The sequence below is a fragment of the Argiope bruennichi genome, chromosome 7, assembly GCF_947563725.1.
Source record: "Argiope bruennichi chromosome 7, qqArgBrue1.1, whole genome shotgun sequence".
NCBI lineage: Eukaryota > Metazoa > Arthropoda > Arachnida > Araneae > Araneidae > Argiope > Argiope bruennichi.
This window is the reverse complement of record NC_079157.1, coordinates 51,992,281-52,017,003: the sequence shown is the minus strand read 5'-3', so window position 1 is coordinate 52,017,003 and position 24,723 is coordinate 51,992,281. Positions and strand designations below refer to the sequence as shown.

Sequence of the window (24,723 nt, the reverse complement as noted above, 5' to 3'; positions counted from 1 at the left end):
TTACATTTATTAGTAGTTATTCGAGGACTTGATCGGGATTCTTCCTTGCATAGAATGTACAATGAAGTAAATTTTTTTAGGATTTCTTTTAAGAATGGATGATGGTAGAATAATGGAGTGCCGAGCAGCATTGATGGTATTGTGGTGAAAGCTTATAAGCCAGTTAACAGCTACGCTACCCGAGCAATTGCTTTTATATTGTGGACATGTTACTGGGCTGCGAACCACAAAGTCCCAGGTTCTATTCTCGCTCAATTCAATCCGCCACAGGATATCTAAATCTCCTTTATTTTAATACGAAATACAGATTTCAAGTATCGGTACCGCAGTCATTCTGGCTTGGATGACTGGTTCTTTTGTTTAGTTTTGATTTTGGATTTTAATTATATAAATTGTAAGTGGGCATCTGTCTAGTCGCCAATTGTGGCAAGTTATTTTTTATAATTAAAATGATCAGTTTACTTAAAAAAAATATTGTCTAAATGCAATTTTTGAAAAGTTATTTCAAGAATTCTTCCTAACGTTTTCACTTATATAAAAGAAATAATATTTTACAGGGGATAATGGCCTTTGTTACTAAAACCTCTTCAACTCGTGATCTCAATCAGTCAATTAGGAAACGTAAACAAATTGCCGATAGATGAGTAATTTCTCATAATTTTACTCCTCCTGTCAGTATGATGTCGTTTGCAAATCTTATAGTTGAGCAACAGAATACTAATTAATTTGGTTTCGAATCAAATCATTTTTCTACAGGTACATATATTTATTTATTTTATCTTTCTACAGCTTATTATTCCATTAAAAAGCGCACGTCTTTTTTTTTTGTTTTGGTTTTAAACGTTTGGATTAAAACTTGGATAGAATCTGTCTCAGGTTACGATCAAATGTAGAACTCTCAATATTACTTTGTTATTTATAGAAATATTGCCTTTGATACTATTGTGAGTTTAATTTTAAGTGAATAATTAATGAATTATTCGATGCATTTCAAGCCATGTCAAATCTGTCTGAAGCTGATCTTTCAGAAAAGTCTTGTTTATATGAAATTGATCTTTAAACCTATAGTACCTGCATTAAAGCACAATGTGTCGATTTTACTGAAGTTACGTGGAAAAATCAGTATGCTTCTTTAAATGTTTGAAAATAATTTACAAATATTTAATTGCATCTTAAATAATTTTCAGATTTTTTTTTTATATTTTGATTTTCTTGATCTTTTAAATGTTTTCTTACTTTGTTTGATATAGATGTAAGCTTTTAAAATACATGTATTTTATAATGCTAAAGTTTCTTAGATACTAAGGGAAAGACTGCTTTTGATTTTTCATAATCATTGCTCTCCTTTTTTTTTAAGCATAATTAAAAGTCATGTTTTTATCATTACTAAAATGGACATAAATTCTGAATAATTTTCAGTTTCATATTCATAATTAGAGAGTTAATATGATATTTTTAAAAGGAATTTGTGAAAATTATCATGTTTACTTTCTTTCTAAATTAAATGCTTTAAAAATGTCAAAAATCTGCCATGTCCTACAAACATCATACATTTTCTAAGCAAACTTCAAGTTTTGCCTATCACTTTTACTAATAAAATCCATGCATTCTAGTTAATTATATTTGAGAAATACAAAAAGTTTGAAATCAAATATATTTTGCTACATTAAATAAAAATTCTACTTTATTTAGACATGCAATATCTCTGAGCTGCATTATATATATGTGTGTGTGTTTGATAAACTAGATTTCCTGCATTAAAAGAAATTAATCTTTTTTTAATCTTTTAAATTTAAATTCAAAAGCTCTTTTACTTAAATTTTTGAGCCCTGTGAGCTTTAGGTTTTTCTTGCACCTCTCGGAGAATAATTACTGTAACTTTTATAACATGATCTGTCATATCACATGAATATCATAAGTCTAAAAAAAGTGATGCATTTGGAGTTTTCTTGAAAATGTCATTAACATTTAAGTAGCTAAAAAATTAGTTTCTGTTGTCGGTTTCTGTCCTTGATATTTCTATTATGAGCACACTTTTCAGGTTCTTAATCATAGTTGAAAAGGTGTACTGATAATTGTCATTAATATAATAACTAAGCAGAATTTCAAAGGAGAAATTAAGAGCATGTGATGAAACTGAAAATTCTTTCCATTTTGTTCATTTTTCTGTCTCTCTTTTTAAATGTATATAAACATATTTTAGCAGTAGTTTGGCTGAATAGAGGGGACTTTTGAAATTTTAACTTTGATTTAAAAATAATGAATTAATTGATGATTAAAAATTAATGCTTAAAAATTTTTTCTTGTTGGGCCAGGCTATGAATACAAATATTGCCACAAAATAACTGATTTTTATTTTAAAGTACATTCTTGATTACAGAAATTTCTAATAAATTTTAGAGCATAAAACACACTCTTGTACTTATATACTTCATAGAATTTAGAGGTTGTTTGTATATCAAAGCAATTATTTTCTGATATTTAAGGCACTTTGTAATTCATACAACCCTTTCAAGCATAAGTAGATAATATTAGAAATTACACATTTAATAACAGATCCTTTTAAATCTTTTTTTAAAAAAATTAATCATCTTGTTAGATTACAGTATTAAATGAATTTCAAATGTACTTATCCTTATGACTATGATCAGGCTACAGTTAAATATTGAATGACAAACACAGATCAAGGAATGCCTTAGTCACCTGAGTCCATCACTTATAATACAGTTAACAATATATCTGGAACATTATTGATGCTTAAATTCATGCCTCAATATTGAATATTTTTTTATATTTATATTGATTTATTTTAATATTGATTTTTTTTTCTAAAGCAGGTACTACTAATTATGCTGCTGCTGGATTTACTTCAGTTATGACAGTATATACTGGATCTACTGTTTTGGTATGACAGGAAATACTAGAGTTGCTCCAGCTATGCTAGTAAACACAGGACCTCCTCCAACTATGCCAGTAATTACTGGACCTCCTCCAGTTATGCCAGTAATTAATGCACCTCCTCCAGTCATGCCAGTAATTACTGCACCTCCACCAGTCATGCCAGTAATTACTGCACCTCCACCAGTCATGCCAGTAATTACTGCACCTCCACCAGTCATGCCAGTAATTACTGCACCTCCACCAGTCATGCCATTAATTACTGCACCTCCTCCAGTTATGCCCGTAAATACTGGATCTATTCCATTTTGGTCATCAAATATTGTATGTCCTTCAAGTATGCCAGTAAATCCTGGATTTACTCCAGCTTCAACAATGTATACTAGCCCTGTTCCATTTTCAACTGTAAATACTGGACCTCATCCAAATATGACAGTAAATACTCAAATTGCTCCATCTTCAACAATGTATACTAGCCCTGTTCCATTTTCAACTGTAAATACTGGACCTCATCCAAATATGACAGTAAATACTCAACTTGCTCCATCTTCAACAATGTATACTAGCCCTGTTCCATTTTCAACTGTAAATACTGGACCTCATCCAAATATGACAATAAATACTCAACTTGCTCCATCTTCAACAATGTATACTGAACATCTTACAGCTGTGCCAGCAGATACTATACCTACTATAGCTTCAACAATAAATAATAGGCCTGATCCATTTTCTATAGCAAATACTGGATTTGCTTTTGATTCTTCACTTGCTACAACAGTAAAGTAAGAAAAAAGTTTTTTGTTTTGTTCCTTTGTCAATGAACTAGGAATTGGGAAAAAATAACGAAAATAATAATTACCTTGATTTTATTATTACATATTTTTAATAAAACGGAATAGAATTAAGAAATATTAATTGGCTTATCTATTAAATTTATAAAGTTTGATAAAAAAAAAAGAAACTGAAGTTTCAATGTAAAATCTTCATTTTATGTAAATTAAATATATTCATAATATTTAAAATAGTCCTTTTGAATACTATATTTTCCCCTCCAATAAAAAATAAACTATTTTGATTTTAATAATTGTAAGAAATATTTAGCCTTTGTTACGAGAATAGATAATAGAGATGAGCCTTAACCCTTTATATACAGATGGAACTTAAAAATACCATTTAAATCCAGCTGATATTTATACAATATGACTATTTTTTGGAACAGTATTTGAAAGAACGCAAAAGACTGTTTTTCCACTAAAAAGAAGTAGATATCATCTAAAAAATAACATTACAAATATTTTATGATTAATTTAATTAATTAAATTATTTTAATTAATTAAAAAAGTTTTTTTTCTTCTTCCAGTGTTTATTCTGTACAAAAACTTAACTGAAGGTTCAAAAATAAATTTGAAAAATTGATGGTGAAGTAATTCAGTAAATAAAGGCATAAAGTGGAATGAAGAAAGAAAAACCTTTTTTCATGTCATTAAACTATTGAAAAGTTCCAAATCAATGAGAAATAAATAGTAAGCAAAAAGTAATAAAATTTATAGATATCTTCTTCGTGGCTTAAAATCCATAAAAAGTGGTGAAAGTTGATTGTTTTTTTACTAACTTTTTAAATTTCTTTTATCTGTTGGAAATACTCAATCTATTGAAAAGTTCCAAATCAATGAGAAATAAATAGTAAGCAAAAAGTAATAAAATTTATAGATATCTTCTTCGTGGCTTAAAATCCATAAAAAGTGGTGAAAGTTGATTGTTTTTTTACTAACTTTTTAAATTTCTTTTATCTGTTGGAAATACTCAATTTCTTATTTACTTTTAAGTTAAAAAAATATATATGAAACTAATTCAGAAAAATTTTTAAAAATAAAAAACAAACAGACAAACTTTATTAATGTTTTTTGTCTATGATAACTCATTACAAAACAAAATTAAAATATAATTTGTTTGTGAAGAATGAATTACAAAAATACAGAAAGTAACAAAATTAGAAGATATTCAAGAAAGCAGTTTTACTTTTAAAATAACTTTGTCTCACAAATCTTTCACATTGATTTTTTTTTTTAATCATTAGATGAGATTTAGAAGTCTGATTTTGGGAAAAACTTGGGCATAATGTCTTTTGATGCAGTGCTGAGAAAAAAAAAAATATTGAGTAAGGATTAGTATTAGCATCTCAAGCATCTTCTCAATTTGAGTTGCTATAAAATTGGCTGAAAATATCAAACCTTTTTCCTTCTCATTTTATTAATCATCAATATATAATTTCTTCATGGCATATTCTAATAGTACAAGATGTTTTAAAACAGAGGTTCCCAATGTGTGGATTTGTCAATTTTTGGTAGGTTGTGACAACAATTTAAAAGTATAATTACTTTTTCCATAATTTCTAAAATATGATGTGGGCTTAAATCTTCAAACCTACACATAAATATTTTTTGAAAAAATATATTATTGGCAAATGCTTGCTTCTCTACTAAAGTTTTTTTTGGTCCAAGCATGGTTAACCAAGAAATTAGATTGTAGGGTTACTTTAGGGAATTATGTTTATAGCATATCAATTGTTTGAATTGTTTCCTCATTAGATTACCATATATTCATCTTGTGTATATGCTTATGATAAATAAATTTATTTGCTGATACAATTAGGCTAAATTTACTATATAAAATATTAGAGAAAAATGTTTCTTAAGTTCCTTCTTGTGTTTACATCAGGGTTGTCTTCAGGGATGTACATTCATACAAAGTGTATGGGTGCTTATTCCTAATCAAAAATTTGAAAATAAAAATGCATTATATGGCTGCCTACCATAATACAGTAGAAAGAAAAGCAAATGAAAATTAACTGGAAATGAGTTCAGTGTGAGAGAGAAGTGTTCTCTTTTCCTTTGCATTGAGTTTTTCAGTGAATAATGGAACAATCCCATCGTCATCATTTATCCCTTTATTTACTGATGGTACTTAAAACTACCATTTAAATCTGGCTTATATCTTTGTAATATGACAATTTTTGCTGATGGTATTCTAAAGAACACTGAGAATGTAACCCAAATAGCAAGAAGTTAATATAAGCTAAATGTAGGAATGAAAAATATTTAATTAATAATTAAATTAAGATATTTTTATTAATTAAAATATTTTCTTGGGTTCCCTGGGATTATTCTGCAAGAAAACTTAACTACTAGTGCAAAAATGAAGTTGAAAAATTGATGGTAACATAATTTGGTAAATAAAGGGTTAAAGGGTGTCAAGTCTTAAACTATTATTAAACTTGGTCAAGCATTAAAAAAAAATTAATTTATCTATATACAGATGTGTTTTATATGGCTTCCTCCTCCAAATGCTTATACATGGCATTACCTCTAAAGATTCTGAAACTGTTATAAGCCTTGAAAGTATCATAAATTACACTGATTTCTTATTTCTTACTTTAAATTTGTCCACTCTATCTTCTAGGGTCTAATAATTTTTTAAAAAAAAAGCTTGAAACAACATTGTGCCACCTACTATTTTTAAACCCCATTTAATCTTTTATCTTCTACTGGATTTTAAATAAATATTGCATTAAAAAAATTGTGAACTTTGACCTTATTGATGAGTAAGCATATGTACAAATCTACAAAATGTATGTAAGCGAGATGCATCACAGTAATTTTGTGCAGGCATTGGTCATGCTTTATACAATTTTTAAAATTGTCAGGTTCAAAGGAATAATATCATCAGTATAATTAAATATTTTTCTTATTTAGCTATTGACATTTTTATGAATTTCATTTTGTGATTAAGATTCATAAAAACATAAATCAGATAAGAATATTTTAAATGTTAAAGTATTAATTTTTATTGATCTGTGCTAATTTTTTTTTTTTTTTTGTTAGCACTTCAGTTTTGGAATCAAGATCAACTGGAACTAAATCACACTCCCTCCCTCAGAACAATGGAATTGCTGATGTTGTAGACTCAATTAATGAGCATTTGCAAGGAATTGATTTGAGTGAACTGAAAAAGTTTCAGTATTCGGATCTTGCCGAGAAAACTGGAAATTTTTGTGACTTATGGGTAGAAGAAGGTGGTTATAAAATAGGTGAAGGTGGTTTTGGATCGGTTTTTCGAGCAGATATTTCTGTTGCTGTAAAATTGCTAAAAGAACCTGTTGATAAGCAGTTTTTTACTGAATTGAGCATTTTAACTAGGTAATTCAAATTTATTATAAATAATTATTGAAATTTCTTGGTTTCATTATTGACAATTTATTCATTGTATTTATAAATTGGAAATAGCTTCTGTTTTATATATGAAAATGTTCAGATTCTTATAGTTGAGCCAGAAAATGTCATTTTGCTGTTATATTTGTTAATCCCATCCTCTTTCTTATTTGTTACATATAAATGTAAGGGTAGAACGTTTTTGCATGACTTTTTTTTTTATCAAAGAAAAATTGTTTTCATTATTCTCTATTCTCAGAATGGGCAATCTAAATATTGGTTTCAAAATTTCTCGCCTTGAAACAGACTGCAAAGTTCCAGCTTTGTCGTGAATATGAAAATGCTTGTAGTGGGCCTGTTTGGAAATCTCTTGCAACACAAGTTACCTCTTCTTGCCTATTCCTGTTAATTAAACCAGACATTAAATACATGTTTTCTATATCAAAAGAGTGGTTCTGCTTCATTTTAATTTCCCCATTTTCTTTGACTAGAATACTTCCTTTAATCATATGCCTAGCCACACACCTTGACCTTGATTGCTTGATTACTTTGACAAAACATTTTACATGACTCTATATGTATAGTTCTTATTCTTGAAGAATATTTACTTTTTTTAAGCAATTTTAAATGCTAAAAATTTTAGTTATGTGCATGGATTATAAACAAATAGTGCAAAAGTTACACAGAAGAATAGCTTTCATGTTGAAGTGCTGGCACAAAAGATATCTTTTCTATTGAATCCCTCTTCATCTCAGTATTTCTGATTTTCCAACTGATTGTGGGCTATTTGTGAAAATATATATTTAAAATTGACAAAGGATTTTTCTTTCTCTTTTGCATTTGCCACCTTGCTGTTTGTAATCATCTTGCTCAGGCTGGCATTTTTTTTTTTTTTTGAAGCTGGTGTTAAGGATGCATATTTAAACGGAGCTTAATATGGATAATATCTTCATTAAGATTAAAAAGGGAACCAGTAATTGAATTTATTCATATTTATGAATAATTAATATTAATGATATTAACTATGAATTAATTTATGAATCTAATATTTATGATAATATAAATTGTAAAATAATGAAGCTTCAGCTGGATACATTTAAAAGAGATCTTTGTCAAACACTTGTTAAAAATCAACTTTAATAGGATATATAGGATGTTATCAACAGCTGAAATGCTCTAGAATCTCCATTTATCTTATATAGAATACCTTTGATTTGCTATAGAAGCTTCATATGTACTTATATGTGCACAATATAAATTAAGAATGTTTTGAAAGTTTCTGTTTTTTCATAGCAATTTAGACTATGAAAAAAAATTCAACCCAATTCTGAAAGCTAAATTGTAGTTTATAATTAAATTTTGTCAATTTTGAATAATTAAAATTTTTATCAAAGTTTTGAAATGAAGTAATTTGAATAAACATTTATCTTTCTTTTTAATGCGGATATTTGTGAGCAGCTATCTTAGATAGTATTAATATGTGGAACTAATTTGAAACACTTGAGAAAAGTGCAAAATTGTTTAATCTCAGTCGTTTATTTATTGATAGATCAACTAGTACAAAAGATTATTCTAAATTGCTTTGAATAATTTTGTCACATGATTGTTTTAAATGCTGTCACTATAATAGACAAATTAAAAAAACATTAATATTTATTTTATGTCAGTATTAATAAGCCTTTAAGCTTATAATTAATTGCATGATTGCAAAAAGCTTATTTTATGTTTTTCTTGCTACTTCACTTGTTACTTTCAAATTGTTTTGAAAAGAAATGCATAGAAATTAATAATATAGAATAAAGTTGTGCCTTTTTGATAGTTAAAATATTATAAATGGTTGTATTTTTAATTAGATTTCTTGTTAATATTTGTTTTTCTTTCTTGTGTACAAAAAATACCAAGAGAAAACATTATAATTATCAAAAAATTCGAACTCAAAATTTTGCAGAATCTCCACATTTTTGTAATTCAGTCATGAACTTGATAACCCTAAAAAACATTTTGAGCTAGAAGATGAAATATGATATATAGACTTTACACCAAATGTTTCGATTTCTATTAATTTTGGATCAAAATACATTCAGAGAAAGTCTGTCTGTCTGGATGTCTGAGTACTAGTAAAAATAACTATAAAATGAAAAAACTAGATATATTAAATCTGCCTAACAGATTATCATTTAAAGTGTAGTTCCATATCAAATTTGGAATATTATATGTCAAAGGGTTGATTATCTGTAATTTTTCATGTATGTAAATGCAGTCACTCGAACATACAAGGATTTAAATAAATAAAGTTAAATATGTGCATTTGTATTCTATGTCAAATTTTATTTTCAATTAGCCTGAAAAATCCTTAAAAATACATATTCGATTTTTTTTATACTTATGTCAGCAATTAATTGCTAAAGATAGCATGTTAGCTTTAATAAAATTGCTAGATTCATAATGAATCAATCTTTCTTAATTATTGTTCACCAATGCCATGCAATTAATACAAAACTGTCAATTTTCTTAACAATGCTACAAGGCACATAATTCTCATATACATGAAAATAAAAATCTGAGCAATCAGCATTCATGGCCTTGCCCAATGTCTATAATTTTGTGCTGGTGGGGGTTAATACTTTTATTGGAAAATATACAAAATATTAGGAGAGTAACTCCCACCAATTTAAAGAATTTTTGTAATACTGTAAAAGATTCTAATTGTAGATTTGAAGAGTAGAAAGAATTGCTTTCTTGTTTCAGCTAGTTATTTAAAATGAAATAAATGTTTGTTTTCATTCAGTACTAATTAGATTTTTTAAAATGAAGTTGAAGATTTATTTTTTATTTAAATAAATATTATTTTAGTATCTGCAGGAATTCTCACAAATCTTATATTTTTTTTAGGTGCAAGCATGAGAACTTATTACGTCTTTTAGGATTTTCAGATGATGGGTCTAACTGCTGTTTAGTTTATGAATATATGCCCAATGGATCATTGGAAGATAGATTAGCATGTTCTGTAAGTAATTTCTGTATTTTTTTTGTTGTTATCAACTTGAGAAGTGATCATTCAATTTTACTATCTGATTAAAAATTAAATAATTAATTTTTATAAATTAATATAATGTATATTAAATTATTTCATCAGAATAATTATCAATTTTCAATCATTAAGATAATGCATATATTTAAAAAAATATTTTTGATATATGAAATTCTATAAGCTTCTTGCAATAAAAACAAGAGTGCTTTATTTTTTACTTTTGTTTAGTGAAATACAAAAATTGACAAGGGAAATTATTTTATACAAGTTTTGGACATTTAAAACACTTGGGTGCTGATTTATGCGATTTAAAATCTGTTCATTAAAAATTTATAAACACTTTTTATAAATATAGATTATTAAGCAGATAAGAGTTGTTTTATAATATAATGACTAATTTTTTTTTTCTTTGATGGTTTTTTTATTGTTAGTGTGTAGAGGAAAAAATTAGCTAAATATTTTACTTTTTAGAGCAATTTTAAAAAATTGCTCTAAAATGATACCATTATCGATAACAAAACCTCCAATTGAATATTATTTTTATCATTTTTTCAATGAAATTATTACCTTTATCAATTTGTTTAATAATATTGTAGCGAAAATTGCTCCTTCCGACCAAGCGCCGATGGCTTAGTCGGCTGAGCGACGCACTTCATAGCGGAGCGGAAGGTCGCGGGTTCAAATACAAGCGAGGCGAAAAGTTAAAGATTGATTTTTAATTTCAATTTGCTTTATGTCAGACTTATGTTAAATATGCAAATTTATGTTAATTATTCTAATGTTATTTATGTAAATTCCTAATTTTCTGCGGGACTTCTTTTCTGCGGGCCTTCAAATTCTAGAAGGTTCTTGAATAATCTTCTGTATATAAATAGTTTCCCAATCGGTTAGATTGGTATTAAAACTCTTCAGTTGATCTTGAGTGTGTTCATTTCTCTTGGACTTGCTACATTCACTTCATCTACGTGACAGTTTGGTGGAGGCGCCGGGTACGACAACGGAAGAGTTACGCCAAAGCCGACGTATTCAAGGACTCGATCCTGAATTTGGTCTTCTACCGGATCCGACTAGACAATTAAGGAAAATGGTTGAAGGAGGAGAAGCCGATCAGAAATTCTCAGCTGGGGCCAGTTCTGCTCCGAGCAACATTGCACCAGTTCCAGTTTTGACCTACCAGCTCCCCAGAAGCCCTTGTATTTTCTCTGGAGACAACCAGGAAGACGCTAACCGGTGGCTCAAGGATTTTGATAGAATAGCGAACTACAATCGCTGGGATGACCAAATGTGCTTGGCGAACGTCATCTTTTACCTCGCCGGAACAGCCCGACAATGGTTCGATAACAACGAAGACACTTTCACTAATTGGACTGTTTTTCGGAATTCGTTGAAAAACACATTTTGTCGTGCGGCTGATATAAAGCGCCAGGCTGAAAGCCAGCTACTCACCCGTGCGCAGCGAATTGGTGAGTCATCTGAATCTTACATTCAAGATGTCCTTTCTCTTTGCCGGAAAGTTAACCCCTCTATGGCTGAAGACGAGAAAGTGGCCCATCTCATGAAGGGCATTGCAGAGGACTTGTACCAGATTTTATCGTCTCAAGAATATGAGACTACGGACGCTTTCGTAAAACGATGCCGTCATATAGAGAGCCTTCGCCGAAGACGCATCGTTCGACCAGGATTTCAGAGACTACCTAATGTCTCTGCGGTGTCGACCGAAACGGATGCCGATTATCTCCGATCATTGGTACGCACCATCGTCAGGGAGGAGCTTCAAAAGATCATGCCGGAAGTACAGGACTACACAGACAATGAAACTGAGAAACCACGTGATATTGCATCTGTGATCCAGGAAGAGGTTATGGAGGCTCTAGCACCAATTACAGGTGCAAGGAGAGACAAGACGACTCCCCAACGTTCGGTTCCAACCAGGCCACAGGCAAGACGTGAAACCACCAACAGACCCACTCCTCAATGTAGAACAGACTTATGGAGAACTGATAATAATGTGCCCCTTTGCTATCATTGCGGACGCCCAGGGCATGTGCTAAGGTACTGCCGGGAGAGACGTCGAATATTTCAAAATGCAAGAGCCACTAGAACCATTAACCCCCGACGAGATGTGTATGCTGACTCCCTTGCTAGCTACGACGACGACTACGCACAGCCTACTTCTTCCAGAATAAGAAGCAGTTCACCTTATCCACGACGTTCCCTCAACCGCCGAGAGTCGCAATCACCAGCACGCCGTTCCAGTCTTTCTCCGCGCCGACTCGCTGAGGAAAACTAACTCGGGCGACCTGTGCAAGAGGTAAGGCCGCAGTGGAAGAAAATCCTCCGACGTACACCACAGCGAAGTTAAAAGAGAACACCACCTATATCGTCGCAAATGGACAATGCGTAAAAGCCCTCGTTGATTCTGGTGCCGATTATTCCGTCATATCTGAAGAATTACGCCGACGATTGAATGCCCCTATGTTTATTGAGAATGGACCTATACTGAAAACTGCTTGTGGTAAAACTGTAGCCGCCTCTGGACGCTGTGTATTAAAAATGGACTTGAACGGGACCGTGAAGCCGTTTGAATTTCTCGTGTTTCCTCAGTGTAGCCATCAAATGATACTTGGCTGGAACTTTTTCCGTGCAACCGATGCCGTTATCGATTGTGGAAACCAAGAGCTCCAACTTGCCGAAATCATTCCGTACAACTCGGGTTCAAAGGAATCGGATTGCTCTTTGATTGCCGCATCTGATTACTTAATTGAATCTAACTCAACAAGACAAATATGTGCTTTGAATTCGCAAGTGCAGGAAGCAGATGGAGCTATGATTGTTGGTAGTGCAATTCTGAGGTACGAAAAGGAGTTATCTATACCAGCCTCGATTGTCGACATTGAGAAGGGCTATTGTAAGGTGTGGATAACAAACTGTTCCCGACGAACTCAATTGATTCCGAAAGGAATGAATATAGGGTGCTTAACGACAATAGCTAATGACGCAATCTGCTCCTTGAGTGATAAAGAGCGAGAAAGTTCACAGGGACACAAATCCAGAAAAAGAGCAACACGAGAAAAGTTAAGAGAAATTCTCGATTCTGATCTAACAACTACTGAAAAAGAAGAGCTATTGAGTCTACTAGAAGAATTTAGTGACATTTTTGATTTTAAGGGGACATTGAGAAAATCTGGATGCAGTTCCGTGAAACATAAGATCGATACAGGTGACAACTCGCCAATCAAGCAAAGACCGTACCGTGTATCAGCCATTGAAAGACGCGCGATTGCCGAGGAGGTCCAGCGGATGCTGAAAGAAGACGTGATACAGCCGTCAGACAGCCCATGGTCATCTCCAGTCGTCCTTGTGAAGAAGAAAAATGGTGAATGGCGATTTTGTGTCGATTATAGAAGATTGAACAAGATAACCAAAAAGGATGTATATCCATTACCTCGCATCGATGACGCCTTGGACTGTCTAGCCGGTGCAAAGATTTTCTCCATGATGGATCTGAAGTCAGGCTATTGGCAAATAGAGGTTGACGACAAAGATAGAGAAAAGACAGCCTTCGTGACATCAGATGGTCTTTATGAATTTAAAGTCATGCCATTTGGGCTATGCAACGCCCCTGCTACTTTCGAACGGATGATGGACACGGTGCTAAGGGGCCTAAAGTGGAATATTTGTCTTTGCTATCTAGACGATATCATCGTGTACGCACCGAATTTCCAAGAACATCAAATACGCTTGAGGAAAGTTCTGAAGTGTATCCAGGGAGCGGGACTGACGCTAAATTCGAAGAAATGTTCATTTGGCAAAAAGAAACTAACGATACTGGGACACCTAGTTGAGCAAGATGGAATCTATCCGGATCCACAGAAAATCGTAGCCGTAGAAAAGTTCCCGACCCCAGACAATATCGCTGATGTCCGAAGTTTTCTAGGCCTATGCTCATACTATCGACGATTCATCAAAAATTTCGCTGATATCGCAAAACCCCTGCATGACTTATTAAAGAAAGATGCAAAATTTTTCTGGAATTCGTCACAGAGGGAATCCTTTTTAACACTCAAAAAATTACTGACCAGTGGCCCCGTTCTGGGACATTTTCTTCCGGACGCGGAAACAAGGATTCACTCGGACGCTAGTGGGTATGGAATCGGCGCAGTGCTGGTGCAGATCCAGGGTGGCACAGAAAGACCCATAGCCTATGCATCTAGGTCACTTACTGCAGCTGAAAGAAATTATTCTACAACCGAAAAGGAATGCCTTGCCGTGATCTGGGCTATCAGTAAATTCAGGCCTTATTTGTATGGAAAACCTTTCACAGTAGTGACGGATCACCACTCTTTGTGTTGGTTGGCCAAAGTTAAGGATCCTTCAGGAAGACTGGCTCGGTGTGCTCTTAGGTTACAAGAATACGACATCAATATTACGTACAGGAGTGGCCGCAAACATTCTGATGCGGATTCTCTGTCAAGGAAGCCCCTCGTTGAACCAACAGCTGAGAGCAATGACGAAATCCCCTTCCTTGCAGCTATCGCAGATTACGCAAAAGAGCAACGAAAGGATAAACAATTGAAGACCATCATAGCAATCCTCAAGAGAGGTGAAGCGTACCAAAATTATCAAATGAGAAGTGGTATACTGTATAAAAGAAACTATGATCCGATGGGACAGCAATGGCTTTTGGTGGTACCAAAGCAGCTTCGTAGCGATGTACTAAGAAGCCTTCACGATGCTCCTACCGCCGGTCATCTCGGTTTTGCCAAAACATATGACAGAATAAAGAGAAAATACTTTTGGCCAGGGTTGTATGGGAGCATACGTAGATATGTATCACACTGTCGAGAATGCCAAAGACGAAAATCACCACCACAATTACCACCGGGGCAGCTCCATCCAATAAAACCTCCTGACATACCGTTTGTCAAAATTGGAATAGATCTACTTGGACGCTTTCCAGTTACCCGAAATGGGAATAGGTGGATTATTGTTTGCACGGATTACCTAACCAGATTCACAGTCACAAAAGCAGTACCAACCGCTGAGGCCGCCGAAATTGCGAAATTCATAGTTGAAGAAATTGTACTGAAGCACGGGGCTCCCAAGGAAATGATAAGTGATCGAGGACGTAACTTTTTAGCCAACATTGTTAGAGACATCAATCAGTTATGCCAGACGTCACATCTTCTGACAACCGCCTACCATCCACAGACCAATGGGTTGACAGAAAGATTCAACAGGACATTGGCAGACATGCTATCTATGTACGTAGACGTTGAACAAAGAAATTGGGATACCATTTTGCCCTTTGTGACTTTTGCCTACAATTCAGCAAAACAAGACACCACAGGATTTAGTCCATTCTTTCTTGTTCACGGTAGAGAAATCCAGACTCCTCTTGACGCAATTTTCCCTTCTAATGCCGAAACTTCCGACGATAGTTATGTGCATCATCTGATTACCAAGGCTGAAGAAGCTAGGCAGCTTGCAAAACTTCACATCCGCGAAGCACAAGTTACAGATAAGCGCCGATATGATGAGAGACATCGACCTGTCAGCTACAATATCGGGGATTTAGTCTGGGTGTTCACCCCAGTTCGAAAGGTGGGATTATCCGAAAAGCTCTTAAGGCGCTACTTCGGACCTTATCAAGTAACACGACGACTATCTGACGTGACGTATGAAGTAGAAAGTTTGGAACGAAATAGAGGGCGTCGAAGTTCAAAAGACGTTGTCCATGTACTACGACTAAAACCCTATCTTGATCCAAGAAGACAATTTGTTGATGGAGGGATGCCTGATATTCCCAGGAGACCTGTTACAAGGAGCCACACCAGATTGCAGCGGGACGCTGCTTCCTCCTAAGGAGGGGGAAATGTAGCGAAAATTGCTCCTTCCGACCAAGCGCCGATGGCTTAGTCGGCTGAGCGACGCACTTCATAGCGGAGCGGAAGGTCGCGGGTTCAAATACAAGCGAGGCGAACAGTTAAAGATTGATTTTTAATTTCAATTTGCTTTATGTCAGACTTATGTTAAATATGCAAATTTATGTTAATTATTCTAATGTTATTTATGTAAATTCCTAATTTTCTGCGGGACTTCAAATTCTAGAAGGTTCTTGAATAATCTTCTGTATATAAATAGTTTCCCAATCGGTTAGATTGGTATTAAAACTCTTCAGTTGATCTTGAGTGTGTTCATTTCTCTTGGACTTGCTACATTCACTTCATCTACGTGACAATATATCAAAACCAGCCATTTCTTAAATTAACAAATTGAATAGAATCTTCATATACAAAATAAATTGTTTGCTTATAAATTCATGACACAAAAACATCCTTGTTTTTAATAAATGAAAAAAGAAATGACATAGTTTTAATCCATCGCACTGAACTCTACACAATGTTATGCTATTTTGAGAACTGATGCAATTGCCTGTATTTGTAATTTAATATAACATTTTTTAAAAATATTTTGATTGTATATCCATGCTTTACTGCCAGTGTTCTAAACAACAATGATAATTGTCAGACATTCAAAACTCTCTTGTTTGTCTTTTCAGTTTTTTTTAATCTATTGGATTTTATTTTCTTTCTTTAAAACTCTACACAAATTTCTCTAGTAATGCTTTTTAGGTGAATACTTTTAACAGCAATTTTGATTTAAGATTATATTACTGAATACTAGTCATCTCAGCCAACCAACAAGTTTGCTGGAATATTGTATGTATTTGATTTCAGATAAATCATTTGGGTTGAATTTCATCTTCATGATTCTGCAAAATTTTCTGACAAGAAAGCCATGTTATTTTAATTGTTTTAGGTTTTGTTTATTGTGTATATGAACCTTTGTATTAGAAAGGTCCCATAACATCATAGCACTATTAAAAGTATAAATGTCTGGTTCATATAGTTTGTACTTTTCTGGAATTGTTTTCCCTTTCTTATCTTGTCTTGTAAACTATACGGATATTAAGCACAATTCTGCTTTCTCAGTTTTCAACAGTGGGAGAAAATCCCTCAAATTGATGGGACAATGAAAACGTTACTTAAATGTCAAGGCACTAATGTAATCTATTGTTGCAAATCAAGCAAAAAAAAAAAAAAAAAATTGTTAACATGTGGGAAAAATCCGCATGACTACAAAATTGATGTTATTAAAAAGATTTTTGACCTTTTAAATTTTGAAAAAGTACAAAATTTATTTATGTGCTATAATATTGTCAATAGTCATCATGGTAGAATGGCAAAATTCAGCAAAATTTTTTGTTAATTAAAATAAAAATAAACTGCTTTGTGGTATATTTTTCCACTCCCAAATGTATATATATGCCAAATTTGTTGATGATAGTCAAACAGGTAGACATACGCGCGCACACACACACACACGCGCCTTTATTTTTAGTTGAAAATATGATAAAAAGTATACACATGTTTGGTATATATAACTAATTTTCTAAATTTTTTATTGAATTTGAAAAAAGAAATTAGAAGTTAAAATTATATATACTGCTTTGTAGTTTTATCATCATTTAATTCAATAACTTGACTAAACTTAAAATACTTATAGCTGTTTCTTTTTAATCTTTGTTTTTTCAGTACAAATCATTACTATCTTTTTTCTTACATCGTAATTTCTTGAATTTGTGAATCTCTTGTATTTCTTATTCCTAATTTATGTTAAATTTTATTTTGATTCAGTAGATTAATCTTCAGTTATGTAATAAGTGTGACAATGCGTTTTCTATAAATGCTTAACATGAGTGTTTTTTTTTTTTTTTTTCATTTTCAATATTTTATGTATGCAGGTAAATAAAAGTATTATTTGTTTGAATTGCTTATGCAAATGCTATTTGCTTGAATTGCTTTTTCACTTTCTTAAGTATTTATTATTTGTTTTTATTACCAAAAATTATATCAGGTGAATTTTTAATTAATTTTTTTTCTCTTTATTGCAGGGAGGCTCGCTGCCCTTACCTTCTCTAACACGCCTGCATATTGCATATTTTTCTGCAGTTGGTCTTAATTATTTGCATAATTTCAGTAAACCACCACTGGTTCATCGAGATGTAAAAAGGTATAATTTTTTGTATAAACCTGTTGTGATGGATATTTTATTTTTAAATCAGAAATTGGAAATTTTTTTTGCTTTTTTTAAATTTATATATTGTTCTAAATTCATACAACTTCAGTTATTTTATTACAGTACACTCCCGATTATCCGGTTGTACTGTGGTACTGTGGATTATATGGTGGAAGGACAGGCCAGATAACAAAAAATCCTGATTGGCTGGTTGTTAAAAAGGCTGATTGTTCTATGAATTCATTTGTTTGCCCACCAATACCAGAAAACATAGTTTTTATACCAAAACTCACTATTATAATAAGTATTTTCTCATTTCTTTTCAATACTAAAACCTCCATTTATCACAAGCCACGAATATGAACACTGCCACGGCCCGGTGAATCATAGAAGCAGTTATCAGTAATATATCGAGTTAAAATTGAAGGCTCTTTACTGGTAGTTTATATACTGCACTGCAATTTCCCAGAATTTATTAGAAAAAAGGTAAGTTAAAGGATATAAATCCTTGACATTCTAACATAAATTCAATAATCTTTACTGTGATACAAAAAATTTTAAGCATGCCCCAAGAACAATTTATGAATATTGTATGTACTGTGCTGTTATAATCAGGAACAGCAACAACAATTGAGGTCCATTACACACTGAAGAAACAACAAGCAGAACGCTGCTCTTTTTTTTTTTTTTTTTGTCATAACTAGTATTTTGCACAATTCACATATGAGGATCGTAGCAGATGCTCGTTTCCGATGTCTTGGCAATGTTGCCAATGCAATGCCTTTCTTTCCGGATTTAATTACGATAAAAGAAAACTAGATCGGATAGTATGGAAGCCGAATAGTCACTAACCAGATACTGGGGAGTGTATTGTACTTTTATTGTTCCTTTACTTTTTCTTATATGATATTTGATTTTGCATTTAAAAGTAATCACTTCATTGATTTTTGATGTGCTTTATTTTATGTAAGGGAACTATAACTAGTTGCAACAAGGACATTATACCTTGGTTTTTAAAATTGTTATTTAGAATTTTCGTGAAGTAAGATTCTTACGACAGGCTCTGTTATCTTACTACAATGTACATAGTCAAAATAGAAATGAAGTTTTGAACATGTGGTCCATTTTAGATGATAAATGGAGAAAAAATATTTCGTAAATTTTGATTTAAGTTATAATAACTTATAGTTTAAAAAAAACGTTTTTACCAAATAACTTTGTTTTTACATTAGATTAAAAAGCTGCTTAAATGTTTTTACTAATCACAATATTTTTTTTTTTTATAAATCAACAAAAATGTCCAAAATTATGCGATAGGGCAGGTTGTAACAAAATCATGGGGAAAGTTTTAGGTGATAAAAAATTTGTGATTTCTCTCCATTTGTATTTGATACAAGTGCCCAAATTTTCTGCTTTATATATTATGCATCTTCAAGGATCAGATCTTTCTCTCTAAGGATTCACTTCTGAAAGAATCTAATGGAGGCTCTGAATTAAAAAAAAAATGAATAATTCATTGACTTGATTATGAAGCAGTGTAAAACAAAAATAATTATGCAATCAATAAGAAATAAAAGCAAAAAAAAAAAAAAGGATAAGAGAGAGGGAAAGGATTAAAAAAATATGAATAAGAAAATAAAAGGGGGGTGGGTGGAAAGGTGGAAATAAAGGGAGGTCCAGTGCAGTATATAAACTATCAGTACAGAGCCTTCTATTTTAAGACACATTACCAGCAACTGTTTCTATAATTCACTGGGTCGTGTTCACATTCTGCATGGCTTGAGGTAAATGGAAGTTTTAGTACTTAATAAGAAGTGAGGAAATGCATATTATAACAGTGTATAAAAACTTTATCTTCTGTTATTGGTGGTCATAGAACTCTGTCCTATCCGGCTTTTTTGTTATCCAGTCTGCCCCTCTTCCACATTAGGTTGGATACTCGGGACTGTATTGTATGTGTACAACAATCCTGATAATGTATTATTTTATTGTATATTTCATTAGCATGCCTTTTGGAATAAACAGTATGGCTGTTTTGAAATAGATTATATAATTTTGAATAGTGACATGCTGCTAAAATAGGGCCTTAGTTGTGACCCCTTCTTTCCTTTCTGTGCAAATCAGGGAAAAAATGCTCAAGCCCGAGGATTTTAGACTGCATTAAATCTGACTGCATTATGGTTCTTCGACAAAATCGAATTTCAAATTATGAACATTCTTGCCTGGGATCCAATACAAATAAGTCACTCAATTCTGATGAAGAAAAATGGCTTCAATTCTTAATTTGAATATAAAATGTGTGCAATAGGAAACAGTTTTACTATTTTCCTATATTCATTTCAATTCTGATGCAGGCTGATGACTTCTATGTATTAGGTGTTTGCATATATTTTGATAATTTTTTTCACTTTAAAAACGCCATTTATTGAGAAAAATTGGCACAATATATATCAATCAAAATATTTTCCGTCATTTTCTGCAATTTTTTCCCATTTTCTTCCAATAAGTCTTGTAATTGATTATCTTAGTATTCTTTTTTTAGTCCTCCAGGACGTTCTTTGTCCTTAACATCGAAATCACCACAATTAAATTGTTGAAACCAAAACCTACAATTGGGATATTACGGAGTAGCATCACCATAAGTTTCTAAAAATGTCTGATGGGCTTTGGCAGCAGATTTCTTCAAATAAAAAACAAACAAACAAAAAAACAATGACTGTCGAAAATGCAATTTGGAGTGTTTTATGATTGGGGTCTTTATATGCTGAATAACTCAATAATAATAAATGGGAAACTTTCAAAATGATAACAATAAAGTAATAGGAAGTTGGTATAACCCAAAACCATTATCGTTTATATAGATACTTGACATGTTTACTAATAGATGTCACTGATTAAAATGCATGCAAGCTCCTAATAGAAGCACCTAATTGGTTGAATAATTTTATCTTTATTTTGCTTTAAACCACTTGATATCATTTATTATCATTATGCTAAATGATAGTAATTATCAAATGCCTTATGTATTTTAATTAATAGAAGAATGACAAAGGAAAAATAGCCTTAAGTATTTTTGTTTTTATTGCTACAACTTGCTCCATATATGGAGTAATATATAATAGCTGATTAGTTTTTTTAAAAATCTTTGTGGTAAAATCAGTAAAATTGTTGAATTCTTTTTTCAGGCATATAAGAAATGAATATTTATTTTAAAAAGTATTATAATCATGGAATTGCGAATCATTTAAAATTTAAATATTTCTCCAGAAATTGTTATAATTAGCCTTGCCTTCCCTTCCCTACACTATTAAATAAAAATAATACTTGTTAAATACTGCTTGCTAGTTCATAGCTTCCGAGGTCTATCATAATTATTTAATTACTCACATTTAAAATAGTAAGTTAACTTCTAAATGGTGGCTTGCAGTCAATTGAAACAAATGAAGTAGTGCTTTAGTGAGCAAATCATTTAATCTACTTGCATTCTCCAGTTTCTTTCAAAAATTATGAAATGAGATTTGGCTTACTCCGTCATTATAGACAGACCTTCCTTATTGCTTGATTAAGCCAGAAAGATATGAATTTAAAGAAAGGCTACAAAACACATGTGGTTTCTTATTATTCAAGCACTGTTCTTTTCAGTATTTCTGCTTTCCAGCCGATCATCATTGTGATGTAAACGATTTTGTAGAGCTGATATAAAACAAGAGCATTTGTGTGCTGAGAAGTGATATTACAAAGCAAACTTTTTTTATGATTGATTAGTGATTTACAAGCACAAACATATTGTTATGGACAAATAAAATTCCGCTAAAATCGGCGATAGGTTCGCATGTGTAGTGGGTATATGGTGTAAAACAATAAGCAGGCCTCAATAACAAATGATGACATTTATTTACACAAAGGCACGAATACACACGACAAAACACAGCTGAGGCACACAAGCAACACACAGCAGCCCACAAGTAGGAATTGGTAGAAAACAACAACCACAGCACACAAAGCGGCCAGACAGAACTCAGCAGAAGGAGCTATTCTCTATGGTCTCTCCAAACGCTTGCTATTTTCCACTGTCTCCTCGCTTTAATTGTATTCGACTGCCAGCTCACTACCTTACGATTGGCCACACACGACTTGAAACTGTTTCTATAATAAACTCCAAGATTCGGCAACTCAATTCATCAATCGCTTGAGCTGCACTCAACGCTTGTGCTTCGCTGGACTGATCCAACTCGTTGTAAGAATCTAGACCAAACACACGACTGTCTTTGGCTTGGATTGTTGACCTGTTTTATTTCCAGAGCAGGGAAGGGAGGGCTCTCGGACAATCAAGGATAACTCAGCTGCTGTTGGTCCTATCGCCAAAATTCCAGAACATTCTAGTATCATCTATTTTGTCGCCAAGTCCGGGTCTCATTGATCCAGCATCCAATAGAGCTGATCGTAAAACGATCTTTAATACGATGGAACTAACCGTTCTGGGAAGTAAAATTACAGATTCATAACAATATAATAGTATTTTTAAAACTAGTATGAGTTATGTTGTGTCTATTATGTGTATTGAAAATTGAACAGGTTCATTTGGTTTTCAGGACCACTACACATCATTATTTCTAAAATATTTTTGTATTATAAATGGCATTATATTGGTTGAATTATTTATTAAATTATAACCTATTGAATATGGGCGGTTCTAAATATCCTGTTTTAAATATTTTTGTAAATGATTCGCTTGCATTTTAATAATGATTTTTATAGCAAAATAAAAGCTTATAAACATATTAAATTTTATCTGACATAGATACTAATAAAAATCATTTACAGAAAAAAAAAATGAATTGAAACTATGAGAACGAAAAATTATAGTGTGCTTTTAATTAGGTTTTACTTTTGTAAAATATGCTTTAATTATATATTTTTTATATCCTTGCATAGATTTTTGAGAAATTAATTTTTTTTTGACTTTTTTGAATTTTCAACAATTTTATCAGTAAACTCTACTTTTTTTATCTGCTTTTCCGTATGTTTTAGAAATTTAACTCCGATTATATTTAAATGTTTGGTACCAACATTTTATCTAGTTTATCTTAAATTATTTATTTTCTTTGTGAGCATTATACAGGCTTTTTAAGTGGGGTTGTTAAATGATCATGAAAATCCCCCAAATCACAATTTTTGATTTCATTTTAGTTGTTTCCGAAATGTAATATTTTTATGTAAATATTGTTTTGAAATATTTTGATGTTTTGATTTTTCTGATCTATTTATTTATTGTCTATTGTAGTGCCAATATTCTATTGGACGAGAATTTTATTCCTAAGATAGGAGATTTTGGCCTTGTTCGAATAGGAGGTAACAGTTCAGCTTCAACTATGGCCATTACCAAACATTGTTGTGGAACAGAAGTATATATGGCCAGAGAAGCACGTTATGGCGATGTTTCAGTTAAATTAGACACATTTAGTTTTGGAGTGGTTTTACTAGAAATATTGACTGGTCTTCCTCCGTATGATATCAGAAGGGAAGATAGAGATTTAGTGAGTATATTTAATTATTTCTCCTTTAATACTCATCAATTATGGCAAAAAGCCTGCAACTGCGTTGTTACTTTTTTGATCTGGTATATTCACGTGGGCTGTCTAAAATATCCGACTTGGAATTTTCCTACGTACGGTGATAATGCTAGAGTGGCGCCTTTTTGGACAGTGGAAGAAGACAATTTAATGCTCATGTTTGAATTTTTCTCCGTATTCGAGTGTGTCAGTCCACGACCTCCGTAATACATTAATCCGTAATAATGTATTACGAAGGTCGTGGTCAGTCGCTGCTTGCTTGCCGCTGAGTAAAGTTATGTTATAAGTGTTTATCGAATTTTTGATTTCTCTTAAGCTGATTGAAGGAGTTGAACAAAGATACTGCATCAAATTTTGTCAAAAGCTGGATGATTCTCAAAGCGAAACAATTCGTAAGATTCAGCAAATGTTTGGAGCCGATGTTATTCGAGTAACACAAGTGAAGGAGTGGTTTAATCGATTCAAAAATAGCCGCACATCGGTGTAGAGGATCACGAATGCGTCATGAATATGTAGCAGTTCTACGCCAACTCAGAGATGCAGCTCGGCACAAAAGATCAGACCTCTGGAGGACGTAAAACTGGCAGTTGTATAATGACAATATTCTGGCTCACACCTGATGTAGACTTTATTGGCGAACTACGGAATTCCAGTAGTCTCCCAACCTCTTTACTCTCCAGATATGGCTCCTTTCGACTTCTTGTTGTTTCCGAAATTAAAAGTTTCGTTGAAAGATTCCGTTTTGAGAGTAGAGAAGAGATAATGCAGAACGCGGCAACGATGGACATTACAAAAGAAGCCTTCCAGGAATGTTTTCAGTAGTTTAAGGGTCGGCGAGCTAAGTGTGAGAGAGCCTACTTTGAAAGGGATTAGGATCAAAATTTCATCACATAAGTAATATATTTTTCCTGGTCAAAGATCGGATACTTTT

The 24,723-nt window shown here is 32.4% G+C and overlaps 1 protein-coding gene across 2 annotated transcripts in view; it reads left to right on the top strand.

Moving 5' to 3' along the window:
• Positions 1-642: 642 nt before the first annotated feature.
• LOC129976361 (interleukin-1 receptor-associated kinase 4-like) overlaps positions 643-24,723 on the top strand; it is a 35,519-nt gene continuing 11,438 nt past the window's right edge. Inside the window, exons 1-6 of one of the 2 annotated variants that reach the window (XM_056089890.1) lie at positions 643-756; positions 2,838-3,680; positions 6,780-7,094; positions 9,999-10,113; positions 18,095-18,213; positions 23,504-23,756. In XM_056089890.1, the coding sequence (XP_055945865.1) occupies positions 2,908-3,680; positions 6,780-7,094; positions 9,999-10,113; positions 18,095-18,213; positions 23,504-23,756 (1,575 nt within the window). In that variant the 5' untranslated portion in view covers positions 643-756; positions 2,838-2,907. Of the gene's footprint in view, positions 757-2,834; positions 3,681-6,779; positions 7,095-9,998; positions 10,114-18,094; positions 18,214-23,503; positions 23,757-24,723 lie in introns of both variants that reach the window. The other variant, XM_056089889.1, reaches the window with a different exon arrangement.